Genomic DNA, 17,847 nt, shown 5'->3' on the forward strand with positions numbered 1-17,847 from the left:
ATCAAACTTCTGTTTTCATGAAAGTCAATATGTGTAGAATGTTAAGGTGATCAGAACATTTCCCATCCAATAGCATTCCTCTTATCTGGGGCCTCTTACCAGTCTGTGATTATAGCACCTTTCAATTTATGATGATAGAAGTTTTGTAGAAAAATCAAACAATCTCAGTTAAGATGAGGGTCTGCATCATAAATTTAAAAAAATAAGCTTTTAACTGCAAACTGCTATATTAAAGTGGTAACAAGAGACATCAGGTTATTCAACATATTTAACATCTGTTTTGTTGTTAATTTATAAAAATACTGGGACGTTCTTGTTCATTTCTGTTTTCATGATTATTAAGTTAATGAAATCAATAACTGTTAAACTGCAAGATGATGTACAAGAAAATGTTGAATTTTGCTTTGACATCATGGAAGTTATTAAAAAATGTTGTCAAAGTTGAGCATAACCGTGGACTTAAAATAATCATAACTCAAAGTCACTTAGTAGCGTTTTCCAGAGCTTTCAACCCCGCACCTCATCTTCATCAGGGGCTGGACTTTTGCTCTGTTGTCATCACATGACCAAAACTTTGGTCACTGAAATTTTACAGTCTGGACTATCAAATATTGCCTTTAAAATAACCTAAACTATTCTTTTGATTGTGAAGATGTAATTGTACATAGCTCTGATATGTGATATGTGATATGATAGTCTCGGGTTTAAATCATTGGCTTTGATGATCCGGAGGCCAGGGTTCACTACTGACATTTAACATTACAACTTTTGCTCTAGAAAAGTTTTTTTTTTTTTTTTTTTAAACAAAACAAATATTTGGCATTTCAACTTTGTTACCAAAATACATCCATCAAAATGTATAATATGAAGGGATTGTCAAGTTTGTGTTTCTTTATTAACACTCTGGTTTATGTACAAACATTTAAGCAAAACAATGTTTCTAGTTCTACAGTACTGGAACTGCGATGGAATATTGAGGCCTCTGTTTCTAGTGATTTGAGAGAGAGTGAAGTGAAAGTGCATCCAGTATCTCAGCAGCTATTTACATCCCAGAGAAGTGAAGGGACCGTGGGGCTCCCTCTCTGGCTCTGGACACCCGGCCCAGGCTCAGCAGCAGACACTACATACTCACTATGTGTACCGTTTAACATACTTGTGTGTGAATAAACAGTGGTGTGTATCTAACGCAGTGACCTCACTTCCTGTAAGACTCCTTGCAGACCAGCAACCCAGTTAAAATGAGTCTGGTGGCTTTGAAAAGAGCTTAGATAACGGCTTCAGTTCCCCATCAGTAAAGGCTGTCTGACAGCAAGGTAAAGAGGTGAAGGTCCTGTCCTAATCCTATGTAAATATAGCGTACATTTAAGATATTAGTATTTTCAGGTGTCTAGAATACGTCCACAGCAGTACATTACTCTGCTCCTGTGCTGGTTCTACTAACTCCATCTACGGTAGTAGAACACTGACTGTGGAGAAGAACCTCACACAACCAGCCTACTAAACATCCAAACTATCCCTTTAATGTAATAATGGAAGGAAAAATCAATCCAAAAGTAAGCAGTCTATCCACATGAAACTACAGTAAATGCCTCACCAGATTGACCCCTCTCATTTATTTCCCCTCATCCTCTCCTTGTGAAAGTCACCCACAGGTAGACACGTTTTACGACCCACAGACTAAGCTGAACTGTTGAAACTCCGCCGAACAGCTGTCAAAAACCACATGACATCAGCTTTGTCTGGCTCAAGCACCTCATTCCTCACGTTGGCTGGCAGAGAAAACAGGTGGGAGTAACATATGTGGATGAAGACCACAGACCTCACAAAAAAACACTGAAATACTGTCATGTTTTTTGATAGATTTAATGGCAACTTAAAAGAATAGTAAAGCAAGATATGATTTGATATTTAAAAATGTAGAATATTAAAAACACAAAAAGAAAGTAAAAGACAGGCTTTCTGTTGTGCATCCAGTAAAAAGAGGTCATTTGTAATTAGTGACTTTCCACTTCTGGTCTTGAAACAGGTTTACTGTGTAGGAGTTCATTTATTGCCAGTGTAGGACGTTTAAATTCCTCTTGGCAGTTTTTAATGAGTCTGCGGGTGTGTGTGTTTGTGTGTGATGCTGATCAAAAGTGTCCCGTCTCAGTGCCTTCGTCTCATATATATAAGAGACCAACAGACTTGACAGATTGAAGGAAGACAAGGAGAGGTGACGCACTGAGGAGGTAACTGCTGATTCTCTCTTTCTGTTGATTTCATTCGGGCAGAGTTTAGTGTGAAGATGATGAAGAGGATGATGAAGATGTCACTACTGCTTCTGTTGCTTGGCCTTGCTGTGAGCTACACTGCTGCTGCTGGACCAGGTGGGACACATTGATTAAACCTTCTAAACCTACACTATACCACTGCCCTTCTGGTGCATCATGGTGGACCTGTACCTCAGAATGTCTGTTGTATAAAATGTCTGCTAATGAAGTTGTGATATCATATAATGTGCATGATGTCATGTGTTACATTACACGTAAATGGTAAATGGACTGTACTCGTATTTCTCTTTTCTAGTCTTCTGACCACTCAAAGCTCTTCAACACTACATGTCATCATTCACCCATTCATACACTGATGACAGGAGCTACCATGCAAGGTGCCACCTGTCATCAGGACTACCTAACATCCACACAACATCCTCACACCGTAGACACAGCTACAGGAGCAGTTTGGGGTTGAGTGTCTTGCACATGGACACATGAACCGCCAATCCTCTGATTGAAGGACGACCCTGCTCCACCACTGAGCCAGAGTCGCCCTTAAAATAACTTGCAACCAAATTCTGAATCAAAATGATTTGAAATGTCTTATAATGCACTATAACTAACTTTATAATGTCAAATATAGTCCCTGGTATGCCTTATAACATCTGGTGCACGCCTACTCTGGCTGTCTAATAATGCAGTTAAGCCATGGTAACACCTAATGTTTAATATTCCATCCATAAGATGTCTCACATTCCACTTGATGATACCTGAAGTTATGATGTCATAAGTATTACTGAGCTACCATGCCGTCTCCCCTCAGGCAGCTGCATGGGTCGCTGTGGGGAGGCTTTCACCAGAGGCCAGCGGTGTACCTGTGACTTCAGCTGCCTGCAACATAACGAGTGCTGCCTCGACTTCCAGGCTACTTGCACCGCTGGTATGACACTCAACAGATCAATACCTAGAACTGGTTCATCTGTGTGAAACAGATATGTCTGACCTTTAATTCACGGTTATTAAATGTTGTAGCATTAGCTTTATGTTTTCAACTTCAACCTGCATGAATGTTTTTTTATTTATATCATCAGCAACGAATGAAATTGTGCAAATGTGAAATGAGAGAAATGAGTTGTTGTTTTAGTTTTCTGTTGAGTTTTTTGGTCTCTCTAGCTCATCATTTTGTTTTCTATTAACCTTGCACCCCTCAGCTTATTGTTTTGCTTTTTACATTTCATGTTTCAGTCTCACTGCTCTCTGCTGGTCCTGTTTCCAGCAGAGTCAGACATCCTTTTGAGCAAACAAGCTGTACACTAAACCTGCTCAGCACCAAATGGCAGACAGACAAAGTTAGTGACCAGATTGTGGATCATCTAGTAGCAGAAGCCTGACTCCAAACGAATGCTAAAGTTGCTGCGTGTCTGCTGGACGTGTAGATGGCCACATGTCTGACAGCTTGTTTCCAGTTCTTCTGCCCCTTGTGGTCAATGTGCTCTGTTGTGTTCTTAATGTTCTGTTCTCAGCTCAGTCCTGTCAGGGCCGCTGTGGTGAGGCGTTCAGGCGCGGTCGGGTGTGCGAGTGCGATCCACAGTGCATCCAGTACAACACCTGTTGTCCTGACTACCAGCAACACTGCGGTAATGGCCAACATCACAGCAAAACACAGCTATACACAGCTATAGTGGAGTTTAAAGACATGAAGAAGCCTTACGAGGCTTGGGTTTGAATGGACTAAATCTCCTGCTTTGATCGCTTTCTTCCACCTTGTCTCTCTGACTACAGATGCCAGCAGGTCAGTTTCCTACACCAGCATGTTCCAGCCTGTGAGGCCTGCAGCTCCAGGTCAGCAGACACAAAATCACAAGTAACTAACCAGTAGGAGAGCTTCCCTTCCACTCACCAAATCTGTTGCCGTTCATTGAGCAAAGTAACCCAACAAATGTCTGTCCTCACAGTCACTGATGTCTGTCCTGTCATTATGTTGTCCTGTTTTCAGCAAATCTGGGATCAGAGAACAGCTGGAGGATGTCCAACAGTGCGAGCGAGGAATGGTACACAGGTAGATGTTTCTAATGCTGAACCTGTTCATTCTAAATGAGACACAAAATATGTATATGTATGTATGTATGTATGTATGTATGTATGTATGTATGTATGTATGTATATATATATATATATATATATATATATATATATATATATATATATATATGTGTGTGTGTGTGTGTGTGTGTGTGTGTGTGTGTGTGTGTGTGTGTGTCAAAACAGCAGTCATTAACTACACAAATAATACACAAATCTTTTGCTACTACCATGCTAATGATGAAGACTGGATATCATGACTCAGGGCCCAGAGCCCCTATGAGGCCAGAAACTCTCACTGCATATGGATTGCTGTTTTGATATTTTCAATAATTGAATGTTTGTTGGGGATACTTCACTAATGGGCAAAATTAGGTGGGTACTGCAGCCTCCTAGACTGTACATACAGTAAGAAGTGGACATAGTAACTGTGAAGTCACCCATTTGTTTGTTGAAGCCTCCTATTCGGCAAAACCTAGTTTTACGTTTTTAAAAACTTAAAGGAATAGTGCGATGTTTTGGGAAATATGCTTATTTGCTTTCTTGTTGAGAGTTAGACAAGAAGATGGATACCAGCTTCATGTTTTAATACGGTACATGTATGAAGCTAAGCCAGTCAGACTACTTTAGCAGAGGCTAAACGGTAGAAAAGCTGTTCAATCTGCCAACCAGCTCATCTAATAAACAATAAGCAAAAGTGACAGTTTACTTTGTTTTTTTCTTACTGACACATTTCCAGGTTTATATTTGCACTGCATCACTGCCACTATAACAGCATCACTATACGTTTCTAGTGTTCAGGTAACTTTGAATACAACAGCCATCCAGTGTTTAACCAGTAAAAACCCAAAACTAGAGTTCATTCTTGATGGATTGGACCAAACCTGTGAACATTTCACTCAGTTTCTGACCCGTCGTACCGACCGATCCACTACAACACGCACCTTTCCTTCTTTCCTCTGCAGGTGTGAGGAACATCCCAGTCGGTCTACTGCCGATGTCCATGCCTGTCTCTCACAGCGGAGCTCCAGTCTCACCAGCACGTGGCTCCTCTCTGCCCAGCCACAGTGCTCCGTCTCTGGGCAGCAGTGCTCCCGTCAGTCCCTCTGATCCTGGAGCAGTTGATGGTAAAGTGAATGTCCACCTGTTGCTGTCACCTGGGCCGAGTCAAGATTAATTATACAAACATTATTTGAAATTTAATTGTGATTATAACATTTGTTAAAAATGGATTGGGAGGTATTTTGAATAACAAAATGTTTTGTTAAATTACAATTTGTTTGGAGAGTTAATTTGATTTTGTTTGTCTTTGTTTAGAAATAACTTGTGTCTTTGATAACTTCAACAAAGGTATTATTTGATTCATTTAGATTTTTTTTTTTCCCAGGGCCCAGTGGCCCAGCAGTCACCAAGCCCAGACCCAGCACCCTGCAGGACGTGGCCCACGCCTTGGGTCTGGTGGAGGGAGGTTCTGAGGGACCAGGGACAGGTAGGGGTAGGGGTACTAGGCCGATATAGCACCGACACAATAATGGCTTAACTTAACCAGGTGTTCCATCCTTCCATCCAACCCAACAGTCATATTGACGTTAACACACATGATCAATTCTTTAGTGTGTAAGATACATATTGTGTGTGTGTGTGTGTGTGTGTGTGTGTGTGTGTGTGTGTGTGTGTGTGTGTGTGTGTGTGTGTGTGTGTGTGTGTGTGTGTGTGTGTGTGTGTGTGTAGGACTCCTTGCTGATGCCAACCTGTGCAGTGACTCTCCAATCAATGGACTGACAGCTCTCAGCAATGGGACCATTCTGATATTTAAAGGTCCGTCTCAGTGTGTGTCACCTCCAGTGGCTCTTATGGATAAATGTATCATATTGTATCGTTTCTTCATATATTAGTGTGTAATGACTGGCGGATAGAAGGATATTCATTTGAAGAGAGCTTCATCAGTTCTGTGTGTTTCAGGTGATCTGCTTTGGTCGGTGGACGCTGTGAGTCGCTCAGTGGGTCGTCCACAGAGCATCGCGGACGTCCTGGGCGTCCCCTCCCCCATCGACACCGTCTTCACGCGCTGCAACTGCCGCGCACACACCTACATCATCAAGGTACAGCGTCACTGCTGCTGGCAGCTCAACTACAGCCACTGGGTCGCTACTTCTACCGCTATTACTGCAACTACTGGCACTAATAGCAGCATCACTGCTACTACTGATAGTAGATTAGAAGTACTGCTACTACTACCATTAGTGGCTTTCCAAAAAAACAAAAAATTGTTTTGTGAGCAATTTCTGCTACTTTTATTGTAGCAGTGAATTACTCTGTTAGGGGCCCCATGAAACGTTTTCACATGCATTTTTGTAAAAAAAATAAATAATGAATAGATCACGTTCTAGTCTAACAAATCATGTACCATTTTAAATACCGTAATCAGAATCTGTGTTTATTTAGCCAATGTATGCACCGAGAGTGAAACACTACACCTCACACTAGATTTGTAGAGAGGTGTGTGTGTGTGTGTGTGTGTGTGTGTGTGTGTGTGCTGAAAACCACTGTGTTGTATTGGACATCATTCTGGACAGGTTATGTTTTTGGAAAGGCATTAGAATACTCTTCTGTGGACTACGGCTTTGTTCCATTTCTTTGTCTAACAGGTTCAAAGTTAATCTGTTGCCTCTCTATAACACAGCGTAGCACAATGGAGTACAAGTTGTGGTCCCCTTTATGCTACACAAGAAAAAACACAACAAGAAATAAGAAATTCTCAAATATCTGTTAAAAGCTGCCTTAGATGTAGGAGGAAAACATTTACAGCAGCATCAAATTAAACTCTGATATATTCTCAAACATAACAAAATCATTATTTCCCAAGTCTGGTTACTGACTACTGTATGTGTATGCCAAGAGGTGTTAAAGGCAATAGGAGTTCCACTAAGGGAGCTAGCAGTTATGCCTTTCTGTCACCATCTGTCCTCCTCGTCCCGCTCTAGGGAGACCAGTACTGGCGTCTAGACGGGAACATGGTGATGGAGCCGGGCTACCCCAAACCTCTGGTCTCTGAGTTCCCAGGTCTGACAGGAAGCATCAGCGCTGCACTGGCAGTAGCAGCCACCAGCAGCACAGCAGAGACTGTGTACTTCTTTAAGAGCGGTGAGGAACACAGACACTCAACTAAAACTGATGAACAGAGGCCCGATCTGGAGCCTGGTCTAAGCACACTTCACCAGGTATAAGTACAAGTTGCTGAATCGCCAGTTCCACGCATTAACAGCCACTATTCAAGAGTCCTTGAGCAAGGCACTCAAACTCACAATTGCCAAGTGGCCAAAAGAAGAGTGTGGCTGTGTGAGAAAAATAATCTCAACTCAAGGTCCACTCACCTGCCTTTTGGGGCTTCCGAGCAGAACTCACGGTCTTCATCAGTAAATGAAACCGGTGTCAACAGGTGACTAATGTTCAGGTCACAGTGGGTCAACACCTGAACCAGTTACATTCTCTGTTGATGAAAGACCACTAGATGCAGCTAGGAGGTCTGAAAAAAGCTACTAAGTGGACCTTTGAGTTAAGATTACTAGATATGTAAATGAACTAGTGCAGACCCCAGCCAGGTGTCTGCGAAGACCACTGCTGTGATACAAACCAGTTAGTTCCGTTAGCCGAACATCGACACAAGAAGATGCTCTCCGCTGTAGTCGGTGCTCCGTTCAGTTTGTCATCTGCTAAGCAATCGTCACACATACATACATTGTCTGGACGTCCGAATTCAGAGAAATCCCAAGTGGAAGCAAGAGTCCAGACTGAAGCGGTTGTTGATCTCTTGCGGTCTCTACAGTCCGGTTAAGAGGAGTGAGCGGTCTGCAGTCAATGTATAAAACTGTCTATAAAATAGGTTTTCAAAAAGTATGAATCACTGCAACCACTCGAGGTCCATGCATTCATAAACAAGCACAAAAAATATGCGCCCGATAGGTCCAGTAGTTTGCGAGATTAGCTTTGGACAGACAGACGGACACACGGATGAGCACTCGAGCATGCACGCACACGACTGACATAATCTCCTGCGAGGTAGCAAAACACATGCAGATAGACAGATATATACAGTGTCAATCTCTGAAAATGTCTACCCGTTTGTCCTCCAGGAGACATCATGCAGAGGTTCACCTTCCCACCAGGCAGCACTCCCCTCTGCAGCAAGACACCAAGGGGCTCCCGGAAGAGACTCGTCGCTCGCCAGGCTGGTCAGTAACCTAACAAAGCAATTTCCCCAAAATGTTGGACTGTCCCTTCAAAAAAGCCCAGGGAAATAGATTCAAATGAAATCCCAGCAGAGGTTTCTGCATTGGGACAAAACCCAAGAACATCCACTACAAAGAGGCAGCTTGGTCCTCAACCACTTAGTTATACTCGATTGTATTTTTCCTAATGAGCAGTTGGTTTGCAACAACATTAAAATCATTACATGCACTTGGAGAATGTACTTTAAATGCTCCCGTTTTTATTTCTCTCATCCATAATAAGTTCTTCTCAGTGGAGAGATCAACGTGTCTCTGATGGGATTCCCCACCCCGGTCACCTCGGCCCTGTCCATGCCCAGTCCTCAGAGGAGAGACCCGTACAAGCACTACGTCTTCTCTGGACGTAAGAACCGCCCCGTGTGCCTCGTCTTCAGAAAGCAATAGTATCGGAGGCAGTTAGCTCAACTATGAGGAAAAAGTAGTTCCCCATGTTGACTGAGCCAAACATACACGCTGTGTTTCTCTTGTGTTTCTGAGGTTGGTTGTCTTCCGTCTTCCCCGCAGCTCTCTTCTTCAGCGTCCACATTTCAGGAGACCTGCCAGTGCTGGCCAAACCGCACCCGTCTGCAGCCCTCAGCCCCGTCGCCGTGGCAACCAGCGTGGCCGCTCAAAATGCCAACGCTCCCCTGCCGCTCAACTCCATCAGAGTTTGGCTGCGCTGTCCCTAGGAACACCCTGACAAGAGCTTCTGGTGTTTTCTGTCTCAGTACTCAGTAAATCTGTCTACTGAGCAAGAAGCAACAACTTACTACTTTTCTGTTGTATTCATATCAGTTATAAATTCACAGAAGTAAATTTTTGGAACAATGTCAACTACCATCTCAAATTGTAGACAAATAAGAGACAGCTTCTGCTAGAGGAAAGACGTTTCACTTGCCATGGCTGTGTTTTGAAGATTTAAACAAATAACGTACAATAATATAAAATCTAACAATGGCTATAATGCAGCATCCTTGCACTGCGAATTGAAAAGCCCTGGCTGTTTGTCCTCTCTGTCCACTCACTGGACTACCACTCGAATTATACAAAGCACTCATATCGTTCAACTTTATTACTAAAACAAGTGTATTAACAGCACAAAGGTGGAGCAATATGAAGTTACTAACAAAATGACAACGCTCTCATGGATAAATGATAAACAAAAAAATGACAAAACAACTAAAAACTCTCAGAAACAACGTGTCTGTAGAACATCTCAGAGAGAGGAACACATACAAATATCGGGGTTATTGATTTTTGATTGAGCAGAAGATTTAATTCTGAATATCTCAAAATTCAACAACGGCAATAAAATAAGCGTCGTCTTTTCATTCGGCCGAGTTGATACTGGTGACATCATCATCAGGCGAAGCCCCCTCTGCCCATGGCTCCTCCCCTTCCTCCCCGAAAGAAGGTGCCTGAAAGCACAAAGTGAGGATACAGCCGATTAGCATTGATGACCGAGACGATCCGTCTGATTCCACTTCATCACTGCTCATGATGATATCCCCATCACTTCTGTGTGTGTGTGTGTGCTGCTCTCTGCCTATTGCACTTCAATAAACAGCTTCATCATTACCCTTTGAGTGACTGGAGTTTATTCTGGAAAGAGTGGGTCTTAACTCCTCCAGGGCTGTTTTAGTTTCTCACCTCTGCGGCTGAGAAACGTCCTGGCCTCCATCCTCCCTCCCCTGGTTCCTCTGCCCGGCAGGCTGCTCATCAGACTGGGCACGGTGCGCCGCTGGGTGGCACTGCTGGTGTCTGTGAATGAAGAATTTTAGACTTTCAGTGACAGAACACAAGCTCATCACACGAGGACATGCTCTACATAAGAACACACTGCTTACATCCGTCACGTCTACAAGGACAAAGAGTCAGAAAAACACAAATGTGACCGGCATGTCAGAAAGATAGACTGTAGTTACAATTCATTTTTGTGATGAAAACATATTTTAATACACAGAATATTTTCTGCAGCCCTATTTCACCACAGCCCTGTGACTACAGTCACCGACGGTCCGTCTACATGCCAGCTCGGTTGTTTGGGTTTAGGTCACGGTCAGTCAACAGAATCACTCACCAGGGTCCTGGCTGGTAGACGGCAGCGATGCATCATCACTCTGCTGTCCCGTCGGCTCCATGTCTGTTTGGCTCTCCAAAGAGGATTCAATACTAAGACTGGAAAACAGGAATATAGTGCTCGTAAAAAAGTGAAAAGAAGAAAACAAATCCAGTGATCCGTTTTCTAAATCTGATTTAAATGTTTTTTTTCTCCTGTGTTGACTTAAGAACAGATGTCTGGATCATTGTGGTGTTTGTTGTTGTAAATCTCATTTTGGCCACAAGGGGCTGAAGTGCACCTCTACTCCAAGCTCTAAATGCAACTAAAAGCATTCATGTTGTACTCAACGACAGATTAGTGCCAAATAAAATACATCAAGGCCAAAATGAACCCATGACAGAAACGTTACATAACTTGCTATCACATAATGTATGAATAATGTGTTTAGAGTGCATAGAGTGATTCAAACATGAATGATTTTAGTCCCATTTAGAACATGGAGTAGTGGTCCACTTCAGCCTTTTGTGGCTAAACACTAAAGTTACAACAAATACCCGATTCTTCCCGCTTTCACAGATTGAAAATAAAAAAATGAAGGAACTTAGAAAGAATATCGTGTCAAACAGGTTTTGTTCACCTTGTTCTTAAGTCAGACCAGACCTAGAAAATGGATCGCCAGAATTGTTTTCTCTCACTGACAGCTCAGGGCTTCCGTAGTTTACAGCCAAACGGTACAAAATCTTTTTACCACAATTACATCTGACCATTAGAAACAGGTCACACCTCTGCTCCTCTCATATCAGCTGTCTGAAATACATCTATGTCCCTTTGGTTTTTTTAGAAGACACCTCAGGTCCACACGTTAAGAAGCTGCTTACCCCTCCCCTTCCTGCTCCATGAAGACTTCATCTCCATCATCTGCAGCAGAGGCCATCCCTGTAGAGGTGGTTACCATGGGAACCGACTGGGACGCCATGTTGTCAGCACCGTCTGAGGGCAGAGACTCCGTGAAGACCGTCACTGACGGAGACGTAAAGTCGTGATGTAGCACTTTGACTTTAAAGCCATACACACGTTGAACTGTCATAATGTTCATATATATATATATATATATATATATATATATATATATATATATATATATATATATATATATATATATATATAGAGTGTGTGTGTGTGTGTGTCTCACCTGGTGCAGCCACTTGTAAGGGTGTGGTGGGGACACTCCTCCCTCCTCCGTCTTCATCGTGAGCCGCCAGGAACAGAGGGGACTCATACATCCCCAGACCTTCACACACAGCAGTAGGAAGACAGACAGGATGAAGTGTTAAAGAATGGATGTCACTGTTTGAGATTAGTTCAGGTGTGTGTGTGTGTGTGTGTGTGTGTGTGTGTGTGTGTGTGTGTGTGTGTGTGGTACCTCCTTGAGAGGCCAGCTGTCCCAGGTCAGAGTGTGAGGCTGATGTCTGAGGCAGCAGGTCTTCTGGAGGTCCAAACCGGAACCTGGTGGACAGACCTGCTACCTGAGGAGAACTGAGGAGGTGAAAGACAGACGTGTGAGAGTCACAGTTCATGCATTTGTCCACGATTATGCAAACAGTTTCAACCAAAACTCAACACAGAGCTCATTGGACGATAGTCACACACACGTACTGGTTTAGCTAACAATCTCAAATACGTGTGTATAAGCGCAGTCTCTAAATGTTTGCATCCAAAAGTTGTTGTTGGGATATGATAGATCATTAGAGTGTGTGTGTGTGTGTGTGTGTGTGTGTGTGTGTGTGTGTGTGTGTGTGTGTGTGTGTGTGTGTCTTACTGTATAGCCTCAGCAAAGCCATCAGTGCGGTGTGGGACCACCAGAGTGGGAGTACTGGGAACCATTCTGTCGTCATCATCAAAGAAATGTTGCTGCAACACACACAACACAAAGTCACTCCAGATCTACTGCACAGGCTTCACACACAGGGCATGATCCTTTTTAGACCAATGATACCTAGAGGAGATGTAACAGCACATGTAGTCCACACTCCATCTCTTACCATACTGCCTATTCCAGGGGTCAGTTGAGGTCCGCGTCCTACTGACGGTCTGCGCAGCTGAGAGGACTGTCTCTGAAGAACAAACACACGTCATCACTGTCAGAGGAGAAATCATCTTCCAGGACATTTTCAAGGCAGTGATCGAGACCAGTGGTTCCAACCTGGGGGGGGTGCCAAATATCACAGAGCACCAGGATTTGTGTGCTCTGAGGTTGTCAAAATTAGATTTGCACATGTTCATATATGATTAAAAAAAAATGTTTCCTCCTCACAGAAAAATAGAAGTAGGCCACATTCTGCTCAAAACTCATTTAATACACGGAATCACTTCATTCAAATTGAGGTTTTTGTTCATAGAGATGTCATTTTTTTTAGGGTGATATCAGAAAATAGAGGGGCGGGGACTTTTCTTCAATACAAGTAAGGGGAAAAAAACCTATTTTACAATATATGCAAAAAATAAATACATTTCCTTCCTGTAAAACTAAATATGAAGTGTGATTACGTGAGCTAGTTCCAACCAATTTCAACAAATAACATCATGACATTCATCAATCTGCAACTTTTAGCGACAAGGGAGTTGTGTGTGGAGTCACGGTCCTCTTTAGCTCTGTATAGCACTAAACTATAACCCCGCCCCCTTTTAGTGGTCCAATCAAATGCCAAGGTTTAGATTTAACTCCCTCTTAGAACTGTATTCTACTAAAATGTGTGTGTGTGTGTGTGTGTGTGTGTGTGTGTGTGTGTGTGTGTGTGTGTGTGTGTGTGTGTGTATACCTGTGTGTGCGGGGGTCCCAGCTCCGGAGCCGGCGGTTGGATGTAGAGCCGTGGTGGGAGGGGGTGCGGGGGCCTACGTGGGTGGGGGAGGCGGGGCGTGAGGGAGGGGGAGGGTGCAGAGGAGGTCGGGGGGAAGTGTACGTGGTCTCTGGGGGTGTCAGACTCCGACGTGGCGTCACTGCTGCCCTCATCTAGTAAGACAAGAGGGATTCACGTTAGAAGATTTCAAAAGGAGGAGGAGCTACATGAGTCAGAGGTCACAGGAAGAGCTCACTGCTGTGTGACGCCTCAGAGGGACGCTGCGAGTCTGAGGACGCTCCGCACGCAGTCTCCTCGGGGTTGGAGGCTTCCGACGGCTCTCCTTCCCCTCCCTCCTGTTCTGCCTCCGTGCTCTCCTCGTTGTCCTCCACTCCTCCCCTCATGCCGCTGTCGCCGGCATCATCCTCATCTTCATCGCCATCCACCTCCTCTTTGTACTGAGGCAGATACAGAATGCGAGGTTAATAACTCCAGACAATAGATGGGCTGAAAACATTTATATAATGCGTTAATAAGCAGAAGAGCACCCCGTCGTCGTCATCGTCGTCGTCTTCTTCCTCTTCCTCCTCCTCCTCATCTTCCTCTTCACCTTCGTCCTCCTGCTGCTCCTCCCCGTCTTTGCTCTCGTGGCTCTCACTGTCCGTGTCAATCACGATGACATCCCGAACGATGCTGGAGGCCTGACGGTAAATCAGATCAAAGGGGACAGACTGGGACACGACTTCTTCCTCGATGTCCTCGTCCTCTTCGGCCAACACAGGGAAACAATCCTCTGGGAGTTCCTGCAGCCCAAACGTGAACCCGTTATCGGTTATTGTCTTAAAATCCTCGGCACTACAATCTAATCTCAATCACTACAGCTACTGACTTACTGTAAATGTTTGTAGTACCGTCATCTGGTACTACATGGACTAAAATCATTTGTTTTACTGGCTTCATGATTCACGGCTTGTTACCAGATTCAATGCTGTCTGTTCTCTTAGTGTCAGTCATTAAAGACTAGATGATTACAGGCCCATCGTTTTGGCCAGCGTACTGTCAAAAGTCAGAGAAAGAATCCTGCTGGACAGATTATATGACTTTATTAACTCCACAAATAACCAGTTGGGCTTTAAAGCCAAACATTGTTGTTTATGTGTGTTTATGTAAAATGGGTCAAAAGTGTCTCAGCCCCATTTGGGGTTAGCAATGGTGTCCAACAAGTTATTTTTAATTTATATATTGATGATCTCTCCAATCAACTGAAAGCATGTAATACTGGGTGCATGCTTGGTAACCACATCATGTATGCAGATGATCTGGTGATTTTTAGTCCATGCTGCGCTGGTCTTCAGCAGCTCCTTACTATATGTACTGTGAATGGTGTCAAACATGACATCAAATACAATGCCAGTAAGAGTGCTATCTTGATCTGTCCAACCAAAGAGGACAAATGTTTAAACTTCCCTGACTTCAAATTGTCTGATAACAATCTTGGTGTCTGTGGTGAAGTGAAATATCTTGGTCATTTTATAACAGAACACATGACCGATGACAAGGACATTTTAGGCAGAGGATGTATGCACAAGCAAACAGCCTCACGTTAATTTAGTGTGTGTTTACTGTACACCACTCTACGACGCACACGTTTTTGCAACGGATTGTTGTTGTTGTATCAGACAGAGAAATACATTGGTTTTCTTAACCTTTTTCGCTTTTTGCTCGTTGTGTCTCACTCGAGAAGTGAAGAGGGGGACTTGTTGGAAGACAACGGTGGAAACGTGAGTGAGCGCTCGAGTGAGGAGCGCTGGTGTTGTCACAGTTTGTTGCTTCAAAGGACACAAATTGTGGCTTGGTGTTTTTATTTTTTTAAAGATTTTTAAAGTCATGGATAAATATTTAGCTGATTTTCGACAATGCGGATGCAACGGAAGATTTCAGAACGCGACTTCTCTGAACAGGACACCCAATAACAAACAGACTAGATCAAACATATTTCTCTGTAGGACTCTTTCCATAATGTTGTCAGACAAAAACAAGCACTTCGTAGTCGTATATATTGATGGTGAGGATTTGCACAATATGATTACATTACAGCCCGTTGCAGAGTTCTCCCTCAATACCGGACAAATAAAAACATGATGATGTTCCTTAGACACAAAAGCATGGGAATATAGGGTCCAGGTTAACCCTTTAAAGCTTGACATTTACTTCAAACGTTTGATAACACTATATTCCCAAAAGTAAGTATACGCTCCTTTTCTACATACTTTGTGTACTTCAGTCAGCCCAATGAATGTACATGTGCATCTGTTACATATGGAGCTTCAGTCTGGTAATCAGGAACACTTTTAGTGGAGTTTGTGGATTGCAAGTAAACAGGTAAGAAACACAACAGAGGAGTCAAATAAAAACTAGAATTGAAATCTTCAATCCTTCATTGGTGACTGACCTGACTGTCGTCTGGTGAATCCTGTCGTTCTCCCTGATCCCTCTGCTCTCCTTCAGTCTCCTCATCACCTTCCATCTGAAACGCATCAAATTACACAGTTTATACGTTAATAATGAATGAATTGGAAGACGCACACACAAAAAGCAGCTTCTTCAGTGATGCATCTTGACTTTCTTCCTGAGACAATATTATGAACATTTGTGTTACACTACTGCCATTCGTGGAACTGTTGAATTGAGCTTTTAGAGGCTAAAAGTCAGATGTATGCTTGATGCAAATGGGTTAAAGGAATAGTTTGGATGTTTAGTAGGCTGGTTGTGTGAGGTTCTTCTCCACAGTCAGTGTTCTACTACAGTAGATGGAGTTAGTAGAACCAGCACAGGAGCAGAGTAATGTACTGCTGTGGACGTATTCTAGACACCTGAAAACATCATTATCAGTGATAGTTTATGCTCTATCAAGAATATTTTCACTTCTTTACCTTGCTGTCACACAGCCTTTCTGATAGAGAACTGAAGCCGTTTTATTCATCCATACTCTCTTCAAAGACACAAGACTAATTTGTGATTTTAGCTGACAGTGCACATGTCTTGCTGGTCTACCGCTGCGTCCCTTGGTTGTCTGTGTTGACGTGTGACTTTGGTGTTTTAAAGAGTTAGTTTGGATTCACCAAAGTCACACAATAACACAAACTACCAGATGGAGGCAGCGGTAGACCAGAAACTCCTGTGCGCTGTTTTTTTGACAGAAAGGTCAAAAAAAAAAAAAGATTCATTCACAGCAGTACATTACTCTGCTCCTGTCTGTTTCTACCAACTCTATCTACTGTAGTAAAACACTGACTGTGGAAAAGAACCTCATACAACCACACTTAAAAAAAAATTATATATATATATATATATATAGAACATTAACAGGCAGTCTGTGTGTGTGTTTACCTGCAGTGCTATCGTTGGTTTTAGTCGTAGTTTTTTCGTGGTCGGTGGTGTGTGTGAACTCTCTGGTCTGCTCTCCTCTTCCTCTCTACCTCGCTTTGATCCTGTTTTTTTCACACACACACACACACACACACACACACACACACACACACACACACACACACACACACACACACACACACACACACACACACACACACACGTTAACAGAATTAAACTGTTCAGCTTTCCTGTGTATGTGATTAATGGTTATCTGTACAGTTGCAGGGTTGCTGGTGAGTTTGGGACGAGATCCTGCTCACCTGTTCCACTCAGGGACGACGACGACGACGTGGACGGTCGCTCCGCCTCCATACTGAGGCCTGCGTCCTGATTGGCTGCCTGCTGCTGGGTGGGCTGGACAAAAGCTGTGGCCTGGGTGCCGGTTGGCTGAGTTATTGACGTGTTCACCAGACTGGAGCTGGTGGAGTGTACAGAGGCTCCCGAACTCAGCGCTGTGGTGGGGGGGACGGGGACGTTTTATTACACTCTGACACATCACCATCATCAGATCTACTACCTTATACTATTATTTTCTATTTATTTTCATCTCTTGCCCTCTCACCCTCTTGGCTGTCAGTCTGTGTAGTCGGCATGACCGTGGCGGTAGGTGTTGGGACGGGGACGGTCGCCGGGGTAACCATTGGCCGGATGCTGGCCCGGGGTGTGGCCTTGTTCCCAGGGGAGGGGCTAGGCTTGCTGCTCGGAGACGGAGTGCTTGTGGTGGGGCGGATGTTGGCAGTGGGAGGGTCAGACAGGCTGGAGCTGACGGACAAGTTGGTTTTACCGTTTTCTATTTAGCTTTGAACAACTTTAAGCTCTTATAACTCATAATTGAGCCATTGTAATCTGGCTCTCTTTAAATAATGTCTGTGTTTAAAAAGTATTCAGAAGAGTTTCTGGTGTTTGAGCAT

At 43.5% G+C, this 17,847-nt stretch overlaps 2 protein-coding genes across 2 annotated transcripts in view; one reads left to right on the forward strand and one right to left on the reverse strand.

The window, feature by feature from the left end:
* The first annotated feature begins 2,284 nt into the window (after positions 1–2,284).
* Positions 2,285–9,376, forward strand: prg4a (proteoglycan 4a). The gene is made up of 13 exons (XM_068737785.1): positions 2,285–2,366; positions 3,079–3,195; positions 3,779–3,892; positions 4,038–4,097; positions 4,252–4,314; positions 5,303–5,464; positions 5,725–5,826; positions 6,069–6,155; positions 6,300–6,439; positions 7,322–7,481; positions 8,471–8,569; positions 8,850–8,969; positions 9,131–9,376. Exons 1-13 carry the CDS (start codon positions 2,285–2,287, stop codon positions 9,292–9,294), a joined length of 1,470 nt encoding a protein of 489 aa, XP_068593886.1. The 3' UTR covers positions 9,295–9,376.
* Positions 9,377–9,659: 283 nt separating this feature from the next.
* tpra (translocated promoter region a, nuclear basket protein) overlaps positions 9,660–17,847 on the reverse strand; it is a 28,337-nt gene continuing 20,149 nt past the window's right edge. Inside the window, exons 41-55 of the mRNA XM_068737683.1 lie at positions 17,499–17,698; positions 17,197–17,388; positions 16,895–16,995; positions 15,957–16,031; positions 14,053–14,307; positions 13,761–13,962; positions 13,487–13,677; positions 12,710–12,781; positions 12,487–12,578; positions 12,091–12,203; positions 11,860–11,958; positions 11,546–11,687; positions 10,686–10,783; positions 10,256–10,366; positions 9,660–10,023 (exon numbers count right to left, since the gene is read on the reverse strand). Coding sequence (XP_068593784.1) covers positions 9,968–10,023; positions 10,256–10,366; positions 10,686–10,783; positions 11,546–11,687; positions 11,860–11,958; positions 12,091–12,203; positions 12,487–12,578; positions 12,710–12,781; positions 13,487–13,677; positions 13,761–13,962; positions 14,053–14,307; positions 15,957–16,031; positions 16,895–16,995; positions 17,197–17,388; positions 17,499–17,698 — 1,999 coding nt within the window. The 3' untranslated portion in view covers positions 9,660–9,967. The remainder of the gene's footprint in view (positions 10,024–10,255; positions 10,367–10,685; positions 10,784–11,545; positions 11,688–11,859; positions 11,959–12,090; positions 12,204–12,486; positions 12,579–12,709; positions 12,782–13,486; positions 13,678–13,760; positions 13,963–14,052; positions 14,308–15,956; positions 16,032–16,894; positions 16,996–17,196; positions 17,389–17,498; positions 17,699–17,847) is intronic.

This window comes from Cebidichthys violaceus, unplaced genomic scaffold (genome assembly GCF_023349555.1).
Source record: "Cebidichthys violaceus isolate CVI_PGR_0920_01 unplaced genomic scaffold, fCebVio1.0.p SCAF_8, whole genome shotgun sequence".
NCBI classification, from domain to species: Eukaryota; Metazoa; Chordata; class Actinopteri; order Perciformes; family Stichaeidae; genus Cebidichthys; species Cebidichthys violaceus.

Excerpts from the sequence above, each read along its gene's own strand:
- prg4a (XM_068737785.1), top strand. The coding sequence starts at position 2,285 with ATGATGAAGAGGATGATGAAGATGTCACTACTGCTTCTGTTGCTTGGC. Across the intron at positions 4,315-5,302 it reads GAGCGAGGAATGGTACACAG|GTGTGAGGAACATCCCAGTC; the intron begins GTAGATGTTTCT and ends TTTCCTCTGCAG. Across the intron at positions 7,482-8,470 it reads TGTGTACTTCTTTAAGAGCG|GAGACATCATGCAGAGGTTC; the intron begins GTGAGGAACACA and ends TTTGTCCTCCAG.